Source organism: Oncorhynchus masou, chromosome 24 (genome assembly GCF_036934945.1).
Source record: "Oncorhynchus masou masou isolate Uvic2021 chromosome 24, UVic_Omas_1.1, whole genome shotgun sequence".
Classification (NCBI taxonomy): Eukaryota; Metazoa; Chordata; class Actinopteri; order Salmoniformes; family Salmonidae; genus Oncorhynchus; species Oncorhynchus masou.
The window spans coordinates 33,449,226-33,463,624 of record NC_088235.1 but is presented as its reverse complement, the minus strand read 5'-3'; the positions used below and the strand labels follow the sequence as shown (position 1 = coordinate 33,463,624).

The window sequence follows — 14,399 nt, the reverse complement described above, 5'->3', positions numbered from 1 at the left end:
GATCACCACAGTAGGGCTGAGAATTGCCAGGGACCTCACGATTCAATATTATCACGGTACTTAGGTGCAGATACGATATGTATTGCAATTCGAAACTGATTTTATTGCTATTTGATGTTCAAAACATATTGCTCACTATGTCTTCTGTAGAGAGATGAGAGAGAGCAAGGGAGCATGAATTTAGATCAGACATGGAAATAAAAGTGCTGAAAACACGTTGGCTTACTAATTAAAAAGAAGCCTGGGAACAAGCTATAGGATGAATAATACATGAGTTATTTTTAAATCTAAAAATCGATACTTGGAGTCAAAGTATCGATATGATATTGGCCAAAATAATATTGTGATTAGTAACTATTGATTCCCACCCACCATTAGTAACCTTTCTGTGCATTGAGCTTGATACATCAGGACAGTAAGCGTCGCCACAGTTAGGCCTAACATGACACATTCATCCGGACAAGCTTTGAGGTCTCTGTGTGCTGGAGCTCTGTGTGAAGTGGAGTGTGTGCCGTGCAGCTGAAAATGAGAGGAGCATCAATCCAGGCTTGTCTTCTTTCACCCTCCGAGGAGTAACCGCCCCGCGATGCATGCCATCACAGCAGGTCTTGAACACCGTTTTCTCCTTCCCTGCTCTCAAAGGGCAAGGGAAGGAGGGCATCTTAAATGCCACCCTATTCCCTATAATAGTGCACTACTTTTGACCAGTGCCCATAGAGAATAGGCTGCCATTTGGGATGCAACGGGCCTCTGCTCAGTAGCTCTGTCCTCCTAGTGCATGTCAAGCACGCCAAAATAATAAAATCAATGGATCACAGCTGACTCTTTACAATGATCTTTTAAGTTTCCTCAGTAAGCAATCAATGTTTTCAATACACATCATTGGCGGGGCTGACGCCTTTTGCAATGCTTTTCTCTTTGTATAAGCTCCCTCCCTGCAACCATCCTATTTTTGTAAATTATTTTTTATTCACTGTTTATTTGACAGGAGGACCGTTTTGAGTAAATCCATGTCATGTATCTAATGAAATTACAGGCCGACCAATTCTAGTCTTTTGCCCAATTATTGGAAAAAGATCTGATCCAACAAAATAACATTTAGTGGAAAAAGATTGGCCTGCCTGTGTAAACGCAGCCTGTCAGGATAGAGGGTGAACTTTGGCTGCCCGGCTCAGCTGGAGGCAAAACAGCACTTGTCATCATGGCTGGATTAAATGTGCACTTAGCTGTCCCCTGTCTGATTACCAGTTACATAAAACCTCCAGCTAGCACACGGAGGAAAGGAAAACATGTCATGCCGCTCCTCTTGCAAATTACTGCACTCTGGTTCCCACCGAGAGAGTGCATCACATTGCATGGCATGCTATTTGACAGTGGTTACATCCCAAATGGCACCCTATTTCCTACATAGTGCATTACTTTTGACTAGAACCCTATAGGCCCTTTTCAAAAGTAGTGCACTATATAGGGAATATGGTGCCATTTGGGGGACACAGTGACAGTCCTCTGGATGTGCGACAGACAGACTGTCTGGAGGTAAATACACTTGAATTAATTCCAGATAGACATTTTGTTCCATATTTAAGTACTGATTATTAGGAAAGTTAGTTTAGCTACTCTTGCAATTTTTTTTCCTAAATTTTGAATGAAAAGTGCTTGAATTATGTGAAACCCAGCTAAGAGGAATCGTGGATTTTATTTTAGCAACACACCTGTTAGGTTTTGTAAACAGATCTCTCTGTGTGTGTGTGTGTGTGTGTGTTGAATAAAACGTAGCAGGTCACCTGGTCCCAGCAGTCAATAATATTTAATCTAATCTCGGGGGCCAATTTTATTTTTTCCTTCTTTCTGTTCTGTAACAGCCTCTCACCTCCAGCCAAATCTCCAGGCCGAAGCCTGGCCAAATCCAACAGCCCGGTAGGCCTACATCCTGTGAAAATCTGCTATGAGAGAGTTAGCAGGCTGCCACGCTTGGACTCGTAAATAATGCTCGCTCATGTTAGGCTGCTACCAGACCAGCAACTGTTATGGCTGCTTGTTACGAATACATGTATCCTGAGTGTGTATCCTGTGTGTATTTCTTTTCTATCCTTCTCCCCTCACAGGTGACAATCATCATTCCCCAATCAGTTGCTAATCAGAAGACACCTGCTCCTTTTCTCTTACCCTATCACATCCCCTTTCCCTTGGTTTAAAAACCCAGTCAGTTGTATTCTCTGGAGATTGATCTCTTTGTGTTTTAATCTCTGTGTCTCAATCTCTCGCAATATTGCTCTCACTCGTTATTGAGTTGTTTTTTTGTTCCTACATGTCACATTTGCCCGGAATTATGTGAATATGTATTGTTGTGCTTCATGGCTATTTGTTTGTTGGTGGGGAAAGGGGGTATCAAGACAAGTCACCCATGGGCATACACTACCCGTAGGTAAACTTTGTCTAAATACCATAGTTAAAACTGGGCGGACCACCCACTGTATTTTTGGTTGGTTAGTTAGCTGTATTGAAGTAGGCTAGTCTAGCTTAGGGGTGTTTTTGGATATTTGTTAATTTCCTTGGGGCCAGCTCAGCCCCTCTTCCCGCCCCCTTTACCGTGTGTTTAGAAATAAACCATGAGTGTTTGACGGTAATTTAGTTGTCTGTGGTTTTTCGTTCTCACTGTTTTTCGCTATAATACTTGGCATGAGTTATGTTACGGGTCTTGGTACCATCCCCTCCTAGACTGCCGGGACAAAGGGATTCATAACGCTGCTCAAGACAAGTGCTTCCCTTAATTTCTAAGTTATCGACTTAATCTTACTAGGCCTTGGGCCATTGTTGCACTCCTTTATTTAACCAGGTAGGCAAGTTGAGAACAAGTTCTCAATAAGCCAAGATTCAGATATGGCTAGGACATCCAGGTTTGTGTGTTAAAGCAGTGAATAAAACAAACTTAGGGGGGAGGCTTCTAATGTTAACATGCATGAAACCAAGGCTATTACGGTTACAGAAGTCATCAAAAGAGAGCACCTGGGGAATAGGAGTGGAGCTAGGCACTGCAGGGCCTGGTTTCACCTCTACATCACCAGAGGAGGAGTAGGATAAGGGTACGGCTAAAAGCTACGAGAATTGGTCGTCTAGGACATCCGGAACAGAGAGAAAGGAGGTTTCTTGGGGTGATAAAATAGCTTCAAAGCATAATGTACAGACAAGGGTATGGTAGGATGTGGAGGTAAACCTAGGCATTGAGTGATGAGAGAGAGAGAGAGATATTGTCTCTAGAAACATCATTGAAACCAGGTGATGTCATCACAGGTGTGGGTGGTGGAACTGAAAGGTTGGATAAGGTATAATGAGCAGGGCTAGAGGCTCTACAGTGAAATAAGCCAAAAAACACTAACCAGAACCGCAATGGACAAGACATATTGACATTAAGGAGAGGCATGCATAGCCGGGTGATCATAAGGGTCCAGTGAGTAGTGAGGTTGGTTGGGGTCACTGTGATTCAGACAGCTAGCCGGGCCATCGGTAGCAAGCTGGCAGAGGATGGAGTTCTGTTTTTAGGGCACCTTGTGTGTTTCCGTCGGTATATTAGTGGGGTTCCATCTGGTAGAGGGGGACCAATGCAATTGGCAAAATAGTTATAGTGATCCAAGAAAATTGTCCGATAGACCTATTCAGATAGCAGCCGATAAGACAGCTAACGATTAGCGTCCGCAGATGGGCGTTCAGGTAACGTCGCAACGGAGGGGCCATTTGGATAACTCCCTCGGGCAGATAATGTCGGTAATCCAGTCGTGAAGGCCCGGTGGGGCTCCGCATCAGCAGTAAAACGGGTCCGGATAGGTGATTGTAGCCCAGGAGTGGCTAATGGAACTCTTCAGCTGGCAAGCTCCGGAATAATTGATGTTTGCTCCGGGACCGACGTAAGCCAATAGTCACTCGGATAGCAGCTAGCTAGCTGCAAGATCCAGGTGTAAATGTCCAGAGCTTGCGGTAGAAATCTGGGGATATGGAGAGAAAATATGTCTGGTATGCTCTGGTCTGAGTCGCGTTGTACAAAACTGGCGATAGCTTTTCGAGCTAAAGGATAGCTGATGACCACTAACCGTGGTTAGCTGAATACTAACGTTAGCCAGTAAACTGGCTAGCTTCTATTGTGGATTTCAGATTTGAGGTGAATAATACTTGTATTTTTATTTTAAATTGGTGAGGGGGGTTGCAGGAGAGTTTTGAAGTTGAGTTTTTAGAAAATAAAATATATGAAAAGATGTAAATATATGTCACGCCCTGGTCTTAGTATTTTGTGTTTTCTTTATTTATTTGGTCAGGCCAGGGTGTGACATGGGTTTTGGTATGTGATGTGTTTTGTCTTGGGGTTTTTCACAGGTATTGGGATTGTGGCTTAGTGGGGTTTTCTAGCTTAGTCTATGGCTGTCTGAAGTGGTTCACAATCAGAGGCAGGTGTTTATAGTTGTCTCTGATTGGGAACCATATTTAGGCAGCCATATTCTTTGAGTGTGTCGTGGGTGATTGTTCCTGTTCCTGTCTTGTGTTAGTTTGCACCAGTTTAGGCTGTTTCGGTTTTCACGTTACGTTTATTGTTTTCTATTGATTCGTGTTTCCTTTTGTTTTTTCATTAAACATGAATCTCAATAGCCACGCCGCATTTTGGTCCGACTCTCCTTCGCATAAAGAAAACCGTTACAATATATATACACGGGACACAACAAGACGAGGACAAAGGACGTCTGACTGCTATGCCATCTTGGTTTAAACGTGATAAGGGCTAAAAACAGGTGTACTAAATACGACATGAAGATCACATGTATTGGTCTGTCCCCCCATAGTTGAACAGTGATCTTATGTTGTAGTCATCGTGGTGAAGTTAACCACTACTTAAGCAGGACTGTGCACTGCAGTGACCTGCAGCTGATACACTTACACACAGACAACATCGCCGAGAGTATCGTTAGGTAAACCTAAACCGTCTAAGAAGCCTTATGGTGACGAAATGGTTCCCAGTGGAGCTTCACAACATGACGGCTGTAACCCAAAGGATATATACTGAACAAAAATATAAATTCAAAAATGACTTAGTTAAAATTCGTATCAGGAAATTTAAATAAATAAATTGGGCCCTGCCGGTTCGACGCACTGCCAAATTCTATAAAACGATGTTGGAGGCGGCTTATATGGTTGAGAAATTAATATTCAATTCTCTGGCAACAGTTCTGGTGGACATTCCTGCAGTCGGCATGCCAATTGCACGCTCCACCAAAACTTGAGACACCGGTGGCATTGTGTTGTGACAACTGCACATTTTACAGTGGACATTTATTGTCCCCAGCACAAGCTGCACCTATGTAATGATCATGCTGTTAAATAAGCTTATTGATATGCCACACTTGTCAGGTGGATTGATTATCTTGGCAAAGGAGAAATGCTTACTAACAGGGATGTAAACAAATTTGTGCACAACATTTTAGAGAAATATGCTTTTTGTGCGTATGGCACATTTCTGGGCTCATTTCTTTCTGCACAAAAAACATGGGACCAACGCTTAACATGTTGCGTATTATATTTTTGTTCGGTGTAGAATGCCTAGTATGCTCACAACTGCGTTGCGGTATAGATATTGCTAGCTGTTGTGTGTGTGTGTGTGTGTATGTAATTGTATTATTTATTTTTTACGACTGTACTGACATGACTAAATGATTTCAGCTGCATCAAGCCATTAAAGTGTTGACTTTAACTGGTTGATCAATTCATTGTGATATTCATGAAATGTATTTCAATAAACTAGCTTCAGTCTTACTGCTAAAACAAATGATGCAGGTAGTTGATTTATCATTTAAACTTTAATTTGTTGCCAAGTAACCATGTTTTAATTAAACGGTAGATTATTCTGTCAATATAGAAAATAAATAGACATGACTTGTATTTACTCTAGAGACCGAGGTGAGTTTACACAGCAGTATGCAGGGACAGTTATCCCTGAACTTGAGACATCTGTGGCATTGTGTTACAAAACTGTACATTTTAGGGGCCAAGCTGTTTAATCAGCTTCTTGATATGCCACACCTGTCAGGTGGATTGATTATCTTGGCAAAGGAGAAATGCTCATTAACAGGGGTTCTAAACAAAACATTTTTGAGAAATTAGCTTTTTGTGCATATGGAACATTTCTGGGATCTTTTATTTCAGCTCATGAAACATGGGACCAACACTTTGGAAGTGTAGGGTATCTCTCAGACTGCCTGGGTGGCCAGTAGTGGCGTAACAGCCGCAGGCTCAAGATATGTTATTTTCATCCCGCTCTCTCTGTCGGTCTCTGCTCTGGCCTGCCCCTCCCCTCCCGTTTCTATTTCCCTCCGTCCATCCCTCATGCCGATGTCTTATTCATATCTTCCTCTGGGTCTCTGGAATTTAATTGAGGACCTCTTGAGATTGTTGGGATTCCGGGCCGTGTGGGTTTGGAAGAGGAAGAATAAGCAGGCTGATTGGTTCTGCCTGCTATGAATGCCACTCTGGGTTTATTATCTGCAGTATGAGGTATGGGCCTGTCTGGCTGCACAAAGATTTTGCTCTAAATTCACAGTGCTCGAAGCACTGTCTCTGGCAGCCTTGGTTTCAGCAAAGATCGCTCTGGCAGAGGTCACTGGCTGTTTTCTTCGCCATTTCTTTGGCTTCAGTACTACTGCATTTAATTACATGCTGACTACACCGGGCATGCACGTGTGTGCGCTATTGTGTGCATGCTGATTTTGTCTATCCACACCAGATGCGATCAGAACATGCAAGTTTAAATAAAAAAATAACTCTGAACCAACTATATTCATTTGGGGACAGGTCGAAACACATGAAACATTCATGGACATTTAGCTAGCTTGCTGTTACTAGCTAATGTGTCATTGAATATAAACATTAGGTTGTTGTTTTACCTGAAATGTACAAGGTCTTTTTTCTTTTTGCTGTATCTTTGTAGTATATCGACCCATTTTGAGTCACACAATCGTGTGTTCTCTACTCAGAATTTATCCACAGATAAAAGGGGAAACCTTGTTAGTTTCCAGCAATCTCTCCTAGTTGTCTTCTGTGGTTTTTATATGGCGTTGGCAATCAACTAAGGTGCATTACTGCAACCAACTGGAGTGGCGTGTTGTCCACATTCGCCTGTCACCCGAGTGGGTACATTCTCCTAAAACCAATGAGGATATGGGAGAGGCTGGACTTGCAGTAACTCAAGCGTCTAAAATAGAACCAAGTTCTATTTTAGCGCCTGGCTACTCAGATGCATGCAAGCAGTTTGGATGAAATTATTCATTAACAGAGTACCAGTCAAAAGTTGGGACACCTACTTATTCAATGGTTTTTCTTTATTTGTACTATGTTCTACATTGTAGGATAATAGTGAAGATATCAAAACTATGAAATAACACAAATGGAATCATGTAATCAAAGTGTTAAACAAAAATATATATATTTTAGATTATTCAAAGTAGCCACCCTTTCTTTGCCTTGACAGCTTTGCACGCTCTTGGCATTCTGTCAACCAGCTTCATGAGGTCGTCACGTGGAATGCTTTTCCAACAGTCTTGAAAGAGTTCCCACATATGCTAAGATATGATATGATATTATTAGTAGATTTGGATAGAAAACACTCTGAAGTTTCTAAAACTGTTTGAATCATGTCTGAGTATAACATAACTTATTTAGCAGGCGAGTGGTTATTATGCCAAAATTCTCACAGATGTGAAAATATATGAGCAGAATTGTAGTCTTAGGAAGAGCTTTTTTTGAAGGCCTGTTTTTGAAACTAACCATATTTTATTAGCTTAGGACATACAATGCAGCATATTAGCTTATTCTTTCCCTGTACACTGTAAATTATATCATCTATTGATCCTATACCTTTCTCTCTTTTGTTCTGAGTAACGATCACTGGACATTTGTTCTAGCTCAACTGCATGTTCCATTTGTTGTGATTTTCCTCTCTGGAGAGATCTGATAGAATCCTAATGTTTAAACAGGCCTGCCATAGGCCTGCGTCCTAAATGGCACCTGTAGTGGACTACTTTTGACCAGGGTCCATAGTGCACTATATAGGGAATAGGGTGCCATTTGGGAAGTACACTAGGTCTGCTCCAATCACTTCGCCACATCTTGACTATGCGTGCCTGAGTGAGCTATATTCAAATGTTTCTCTGCTCATGTAATTCTTTGGCATGTATGTCAGTGCCTGCACTGTCTTTTTGTATCGTTACGAGTTACTTCCGTTTGCGCACATGTATGTATCTCCCATGCATGCAAATCTGTGAATGAATGTAAAGCAAGCCTATATGCTACATATTAAATCAGCGTGCATTCAGCAGGGAGCGGTGTCTGGCTACGTTGTGATGATTTGCATGTTTGGCCTCTGGACTTGAGATGAAAGCTTTGAAAGCTATTCTGGATGGAGCAGAGCATGCCGCATCTTGTCCTATCCCATTGAGCCTGAGACTGTGAGGCTGAGGCTTATTTCTGTGGAGTTTTGCTGAATCGCCTAGCAGCATGGCATGCCATGCACAATCATTGTGAAAGCCTGGTAAAGTTGGTGCTGGTGCTCAACCAAAACCACTAACCAGATATTATTTTTGACCGAAGTTTGGGTTATGAAAATGCATTTTTTGAGGTAGTGAGGAGGCAGAAAACCAAAGAGAGAATGCCAGAAGTATACTTTGCCAGCCTGGCATGCATAGTCGTTGAGAAAGCTTGGGGAAGCTGGTGCCTGGTACATAATAACCACTCACAAATTCATTGTTTTGGCAGAGAGAGCAGTGAGAGTTGCCAGCAGCTTGTCCAAAGGATGTGTAACGTTGCATAACATACTGTTAGAAATGTACTGTGCAGAACAGATATGATTGTCAGATTCATTCTATTTCTATCTGCAATGTTCAGAACATTTCAGGCTGGCAGGGTATGTTATAGGAAGGCTCCTTGTTCGGACCTCAGCCGCCCAAGTTTCACTGAACACACACGCCAGGTGTTGAATAGAGCAGGGAATATTTTGACAGTCTGAAACCTGCAGATAGAACAAAAACTGTTGGTCCAAATGTAGACTTATTAGAAGACTATAGTGTCGGTTTTCATTTAGGCTACTATTGTTGTCTGTGTAAATGCGTGTGGGACGGACCCAAAGTGACATTTTGGTACAACAAAGCTGCTTTGGAAAGTGGAAGCCATTGAGGTATGCAGTGAGAGGCAGCACAGAGAGGTGGTGGGGGTGGCACACCCTGGGCTGTGGTTTCAACAAACCAGGACACCCTGTGTGTGGGTGTTTTATTTATATTTGTGAGGTTTCAGTTAGTATGGATGGTATTGTGGATTGTATGATCGTTTTCCTCACAATACTTGAGTGAAACATTTTCAACCAAAAAAATGCTAGTCATTGACTGAGTAGGCACTGTTAACAGTGAGCATTAGCCTACAACATCATAGCACAGACTTTGCATTGTCAGGTGGGTTTACCTGACAATGCAAAATACCGCTGTGGGATTCTTCCAAGTACTTGTCTTCAGTTACTTTTAAATGTTCTCACGTTCGAAAACTATGCCTCCTGGTGCAAGTCAAATCACTGCGCTCAAAGTCAGGTGGTGGCATCACCTGTTTACAGTGTGTGACATGGATGTGTGGCCCAGCCCTGCTGTGTGAGCAGACCTGGATTTAAATATTATCTGAAATCGTTAAAATATTTTCAGCATTTGCTTTAGTCTGCCTGGACTGCCAGGTGGGCGGGGTTTTCAATTTTGGGACTTTTAATATTGGTTCTGTTGCAACAAGCAAGCTAAATGACATGCAATTATTTCAAATGGTAGTTAAACCCAGGTCTGTGTGTGGAAGCACTAGCTTCCTCATCCAGTCAGGGGAGGTGTGAACCAGATGCTCGCGTGCACGCTCACACATACACACACTTTGTCGGCGATGGCAACCTGTGACTCATGCCCCAGTCACACCATCAGGAGTGTCAGTAATGCCCTGTTACTGTGGCGTTGTGCCATTTAAACCCTCTGCCCGCTCAGTGCAGTACCTCCCAGATGGCAAGAGCTCTAACCCACCTGGCTCCACCACTGCAGACATATCTCCTCTCCTCTCGCTGCTCGCAGTCTAACCCACCTGGCTCCACCACTGCAGACATATCTCCTCTCCTCTCGCTGCTCGCAGTCTAACCCACCTGGCTCCACCACTGCAGACATATCTCCTCTCGCTGCTCGCAGTCTAACCCACCTGGCTCCACCACTGCAGACATATCTCCTCTCCTCTCGCTGCTCGCAGTCTAACCCACCTGGCTCCACCACTGCAGACATATCTCCTCTCCTCTCGCTGCTCGCAGTCTAACCCACCTGGCTCCACCACTGCAGACATATCTCCTCTCCTCTCGCTGCTCGCAGTCTAACCCACCTGGCTCCACCACTGCAGACATATCTCCTCTCCTCTCGCTGCTCGCATTCTAACGCACCTGGCTCCACCACTGCAGACATATCTCCTCTCCTCTCGCTGCTCGCAGTCTCACCCACCTGGCTCCACCACTGCAGACATATCTCCTCTCGCTGCTCGCAGTCTCACCCACCTGGCTCCACCACTGCAGACATATCTCCTCTCGCTGCTCGCAGTCTAACCCACCTGGCTCCACCACTGCAGACATATCTCCTCTCCTCTCGCTGCTCGCAGTCTCACCCACCTGGCTCCACCACTGCAGACATATCTCCTCTCCTCTCGCTGCTCACAGTCTCACCCACCTGGCTCCACCACTGCAGACATATCTCCTCTCCTCTCACTGCTCGCAGTCTCACCCACCTGGCTCCACCACTGCAGACATATCTCCTCTCGATGCTCGCAGTCTCACCCACCTGGCTCCACCACTACAGACATATCTCCTCTCGCTGCTCGCAGTCTCACCCACCTGGCTCCACCACTGCAGACATATCTCCTCTCCTCTCGCTGCTCGCAGTCTCACCCACCTGGCTCCACCACTACAGACATATCTCCTCTCGCTGCTCGCAGTCTCACCCACCTGGCTCCACCACTACAGACATATCTCCTCTCGCTGCTCGCAGTCTAACCCACCTGGCTCCACCACTGCAGACATATCTCCTCTCCTCTCGCTGCTCGCAGTCTCACCCACCTGGCTCCACCACTGCAGACATATCTCCTTTCGCTGTCACAGGGCTTGTTGTGTTCAATTAGGATCTGGAGTCACTCACTGCATCCAACCGTAAGTGTCTGACTGGCTGTCGGGTGTTGGGCTTGGGCTCTGGAAGGGAAAATGCACAAAGATGGGACATCTGAGATGACTAAAAGGAACATTTGTAGAAACTCCAGTTTACAATTGATTGTGGTCATCCAAACTGCTGTTCTAACTTTGTTGAATGTGATTTGCTGTCTTCAGGTGTGTATAATTGTATTGTTCTACAAGTTGTTTATTGCTGTCCTTTCTGTCTCCCTCCAGGTAAGAGGAAGCCGGTGCTCTCGCTCTCCAAGGACGTGTTTGAGCAGCCTCCTGCTGCTGCTGCGTAAGACTTTCAGTCTTTATCTGCTTTATGACAACTCGTTGTGTATTCCAACACTGTTATTCCCCTTGTGTAATTACAAAAAACACTCACTATGCAATTAAAATGTGGTTACTAAAGTAGCCTAATAGTACCATTATTGTATTACCATGTCGTTACTAGTGTAATTAAAATGTTTCTTGAGTACAAAGGTACAAGAGCAACTTAATATATTAATATAACGTCTTCCCCTGTTTTTTTATGATACATGATAATATGAATGTCTTGTTTTGCACACTTTGTACAAAATAATAAAAATGGAGGACGACAGGATCTTTATAAAACGTAGCTATACTTTATTAACTAAACTCTGGTGTAACAGATGTGATTGTAATCTCTTTTGCGTTGTGTTGAAAAAAGGTAATGTATTGGTCCCAGTTGCTCTGACATAGAATGAGCACAAGCTATGTGACATGCACCAAGATGACTGCTGTAGCATAGATCGCCTGCACAGAATTATCAGACTGGGGAAAAATCACTAATATACTCTACCGGTCAAAAGTTTTAGAACACCTACTCATTGAAGGGTTATTCTTTATTTTTACTATTTTCTACATTGTAGAATGTGAAGACATAAAAACTATGACATAACACATGGATTCATGTAGTAAATATGTTTATATCTGAGATTCTTCAAATAGCCACCCTTTGCCTTAATGACAGCTTTGCACACTCTTGGCATTCTCTCAACCAGCTTCATGAGGTAGTCACCTGGAATGCATTTCAATTAACAGGTGTGCCTTTTTAAAAGTTAATTCATGGAATTTTCTTGCAAATCAGTTGTGTTGTGACAAGGTAGGGGGTTATACAGAAGAGAGCCCTCTTTGGTAAAAGACCAAGTCCATATTATGGCAAGAACAGCTCAAATAAGCAAACTGAAACAGTCCATTACTTTAAGACATGAAGGTCAGTTAATCCGGAACATTTCAAGAACTTTTAATGTTTTTTCAAGTTCAGTCGCAAAAACCAAGCGCTATGATGAAACTGGCTCTCAGGAGGACTGCCACAGGAATGGAAGGCCCAGAGTTACCTTGCTGCATAGGATAAGTTCATAAGAGTTACCAGTGTCAGAAATTGCAGCCTAAATAAACGATTCACAGAGTTCAAGTAACAAACACATGTCAACATCAACTGTTCAGAGGAGACTCTGTGAGAATCAGCCCTTCAGGGTTGAAATGCTGCAAAGAAACCACTACTAAAGGACACCAGTAAGAAGAGATTTGCTTGGACCAAGAAAACCGAAATTTGTCCTTTTAGTCTGGTGTTCAAATTGGAGATTTTTGGTTCCAACCTCCGAGTCTGTGAACGAATTACCTCTGCATGTGTCTTTCCCACCGTAAAGCATGGTGGTAATATGATGTGGGGGTGCTTTGCTGGTGACACTGATTTTATTTACAATTCAAGACACACTTAACCAACATGCACACAGCATTCTGCAGCGATACACCATCCCATTTGGTTTGGGCTATCTTTTTTTTGTTTTTTTGAAGGGTACTCCTTCAAGACTGTTGGAAAAGCATTACAGTTTAAGCTGGTTGAGAGAATGCCAAGAGTGTGCAAATCTGTCATCAAGGCAAAGGGTGGCTATTTGAAGATTCTCGAATGTAAAATATATTTTGATTTAACACGTTCTTGGTTACTACATGATTCCATTTGTTATTTCATAGTTTTGATGTGTCACTATTCTACAATGTGTAAAATATTAACCAAAAGGTGTTCTAAAACTTTTGACCAGTAGTGTAACTATAAAAAAAAAACACTGCATTGAGCACATAAGATGTGAGTGACATGCACCAAGATTGCTGCTGTAGCATGGATCTGACATGCACCAAGATGGCTGCTGTAGCATGGATCTGACATGCACCAAGATGGCTGCTGTAGCATGGATCTGACATGCACCAAGATGGCTGCAGTAACATGGATTTTTTTTTACCTTTATTTAACTAGACAAGTCAGTTAAGAACAAATTCTTATTTTCAATGACGGCCTAGGAACAGTGGGTTAACTGCATGTTCAGAGACAGAACGACAGATTTGTACCTTGTCAGCTACCGGTTACTAGTCCAACGCTGTAACCACTAGGCTACCCTGCCGCTCCATCTGACATGCACCAAGATGGCTGCTGTAGCATGGATCTGACATGCACCAAGATTGCTTCAGTAACATGGATTTGACATGCACCAAGATTGCTGCAGTAACATGGATCTGCTGCAGTAACATGGATCTGACATGCACCAAGACGGTTGATGTAGCATGGATCTGCAGCAAGAAGAAACCACCATGTATGAATCATGAGCTAAATACTACCACCATGACTTCAACAGAGCATGCTAGCTAATCGCTCATACAGCAATCATGTCAAAATGCATTGCTGGAATGACGTCAAACGGTATATTATGCACGTGTTGAACTCGTAAACATCGTAAATATGAAAAGAAAAACACAGCACTTCAGAACATGACCTACTACCTGCACAGAATTATCGGGCTGCAAAGAATTTGTTTGAGATCTCCCCATATCTGTAAGCGCAGCCAATGACATTACACCTTATTGACGTCTGGCGTGAACCTACCAAGTGAAATACATAAACATTAAATACACATTTTTGCAGTGGCAAGTTGAACCATAAATAACCACTTTACACTGGTATGTTCGTGTCTCCGGCCATGATGAACTGCAATAACCTCACGACCTGGTTGGTGTTAACCAATCATAGCACAGTATGATATGACAGCAGAATGCAACCGATTTCTTTTTTTTTTGATTTAAGTATGTTTCACATGAATTTACAGGATACAATGCTGCTAAATCAACTTAATGATCCGAAAGATGTCAC

At 43.0% G+C, this 14,399-nt stretch overlaps 1 protein-coding gene across 3 annotated transcripts in view; it reads left to right on the top strand.

The window, feature by feature from the left end:
* Positions 1-14,399, top strand: part of LOC135512066 (dual specificity mitogen-activated protein kinase kinase 6) — a 48,356-nt gene that overhangs the window by 20,719 nt on the left and 13,238 nt on the right. For all 3 annotated transcript variants that reach the window (XM_064933692.1, XM_064933691.1, XM_064933693.1), the window contains exon 2: positions 11,465-11,528. In XM_064933692.1, coding sequence (XP_064789764.1) covers positions 11,465-11,528 — 64 coding nt within the window. The remainder of the gene's footprint in view (positions 1-11,464; positions 11,529-14,399) is intronic.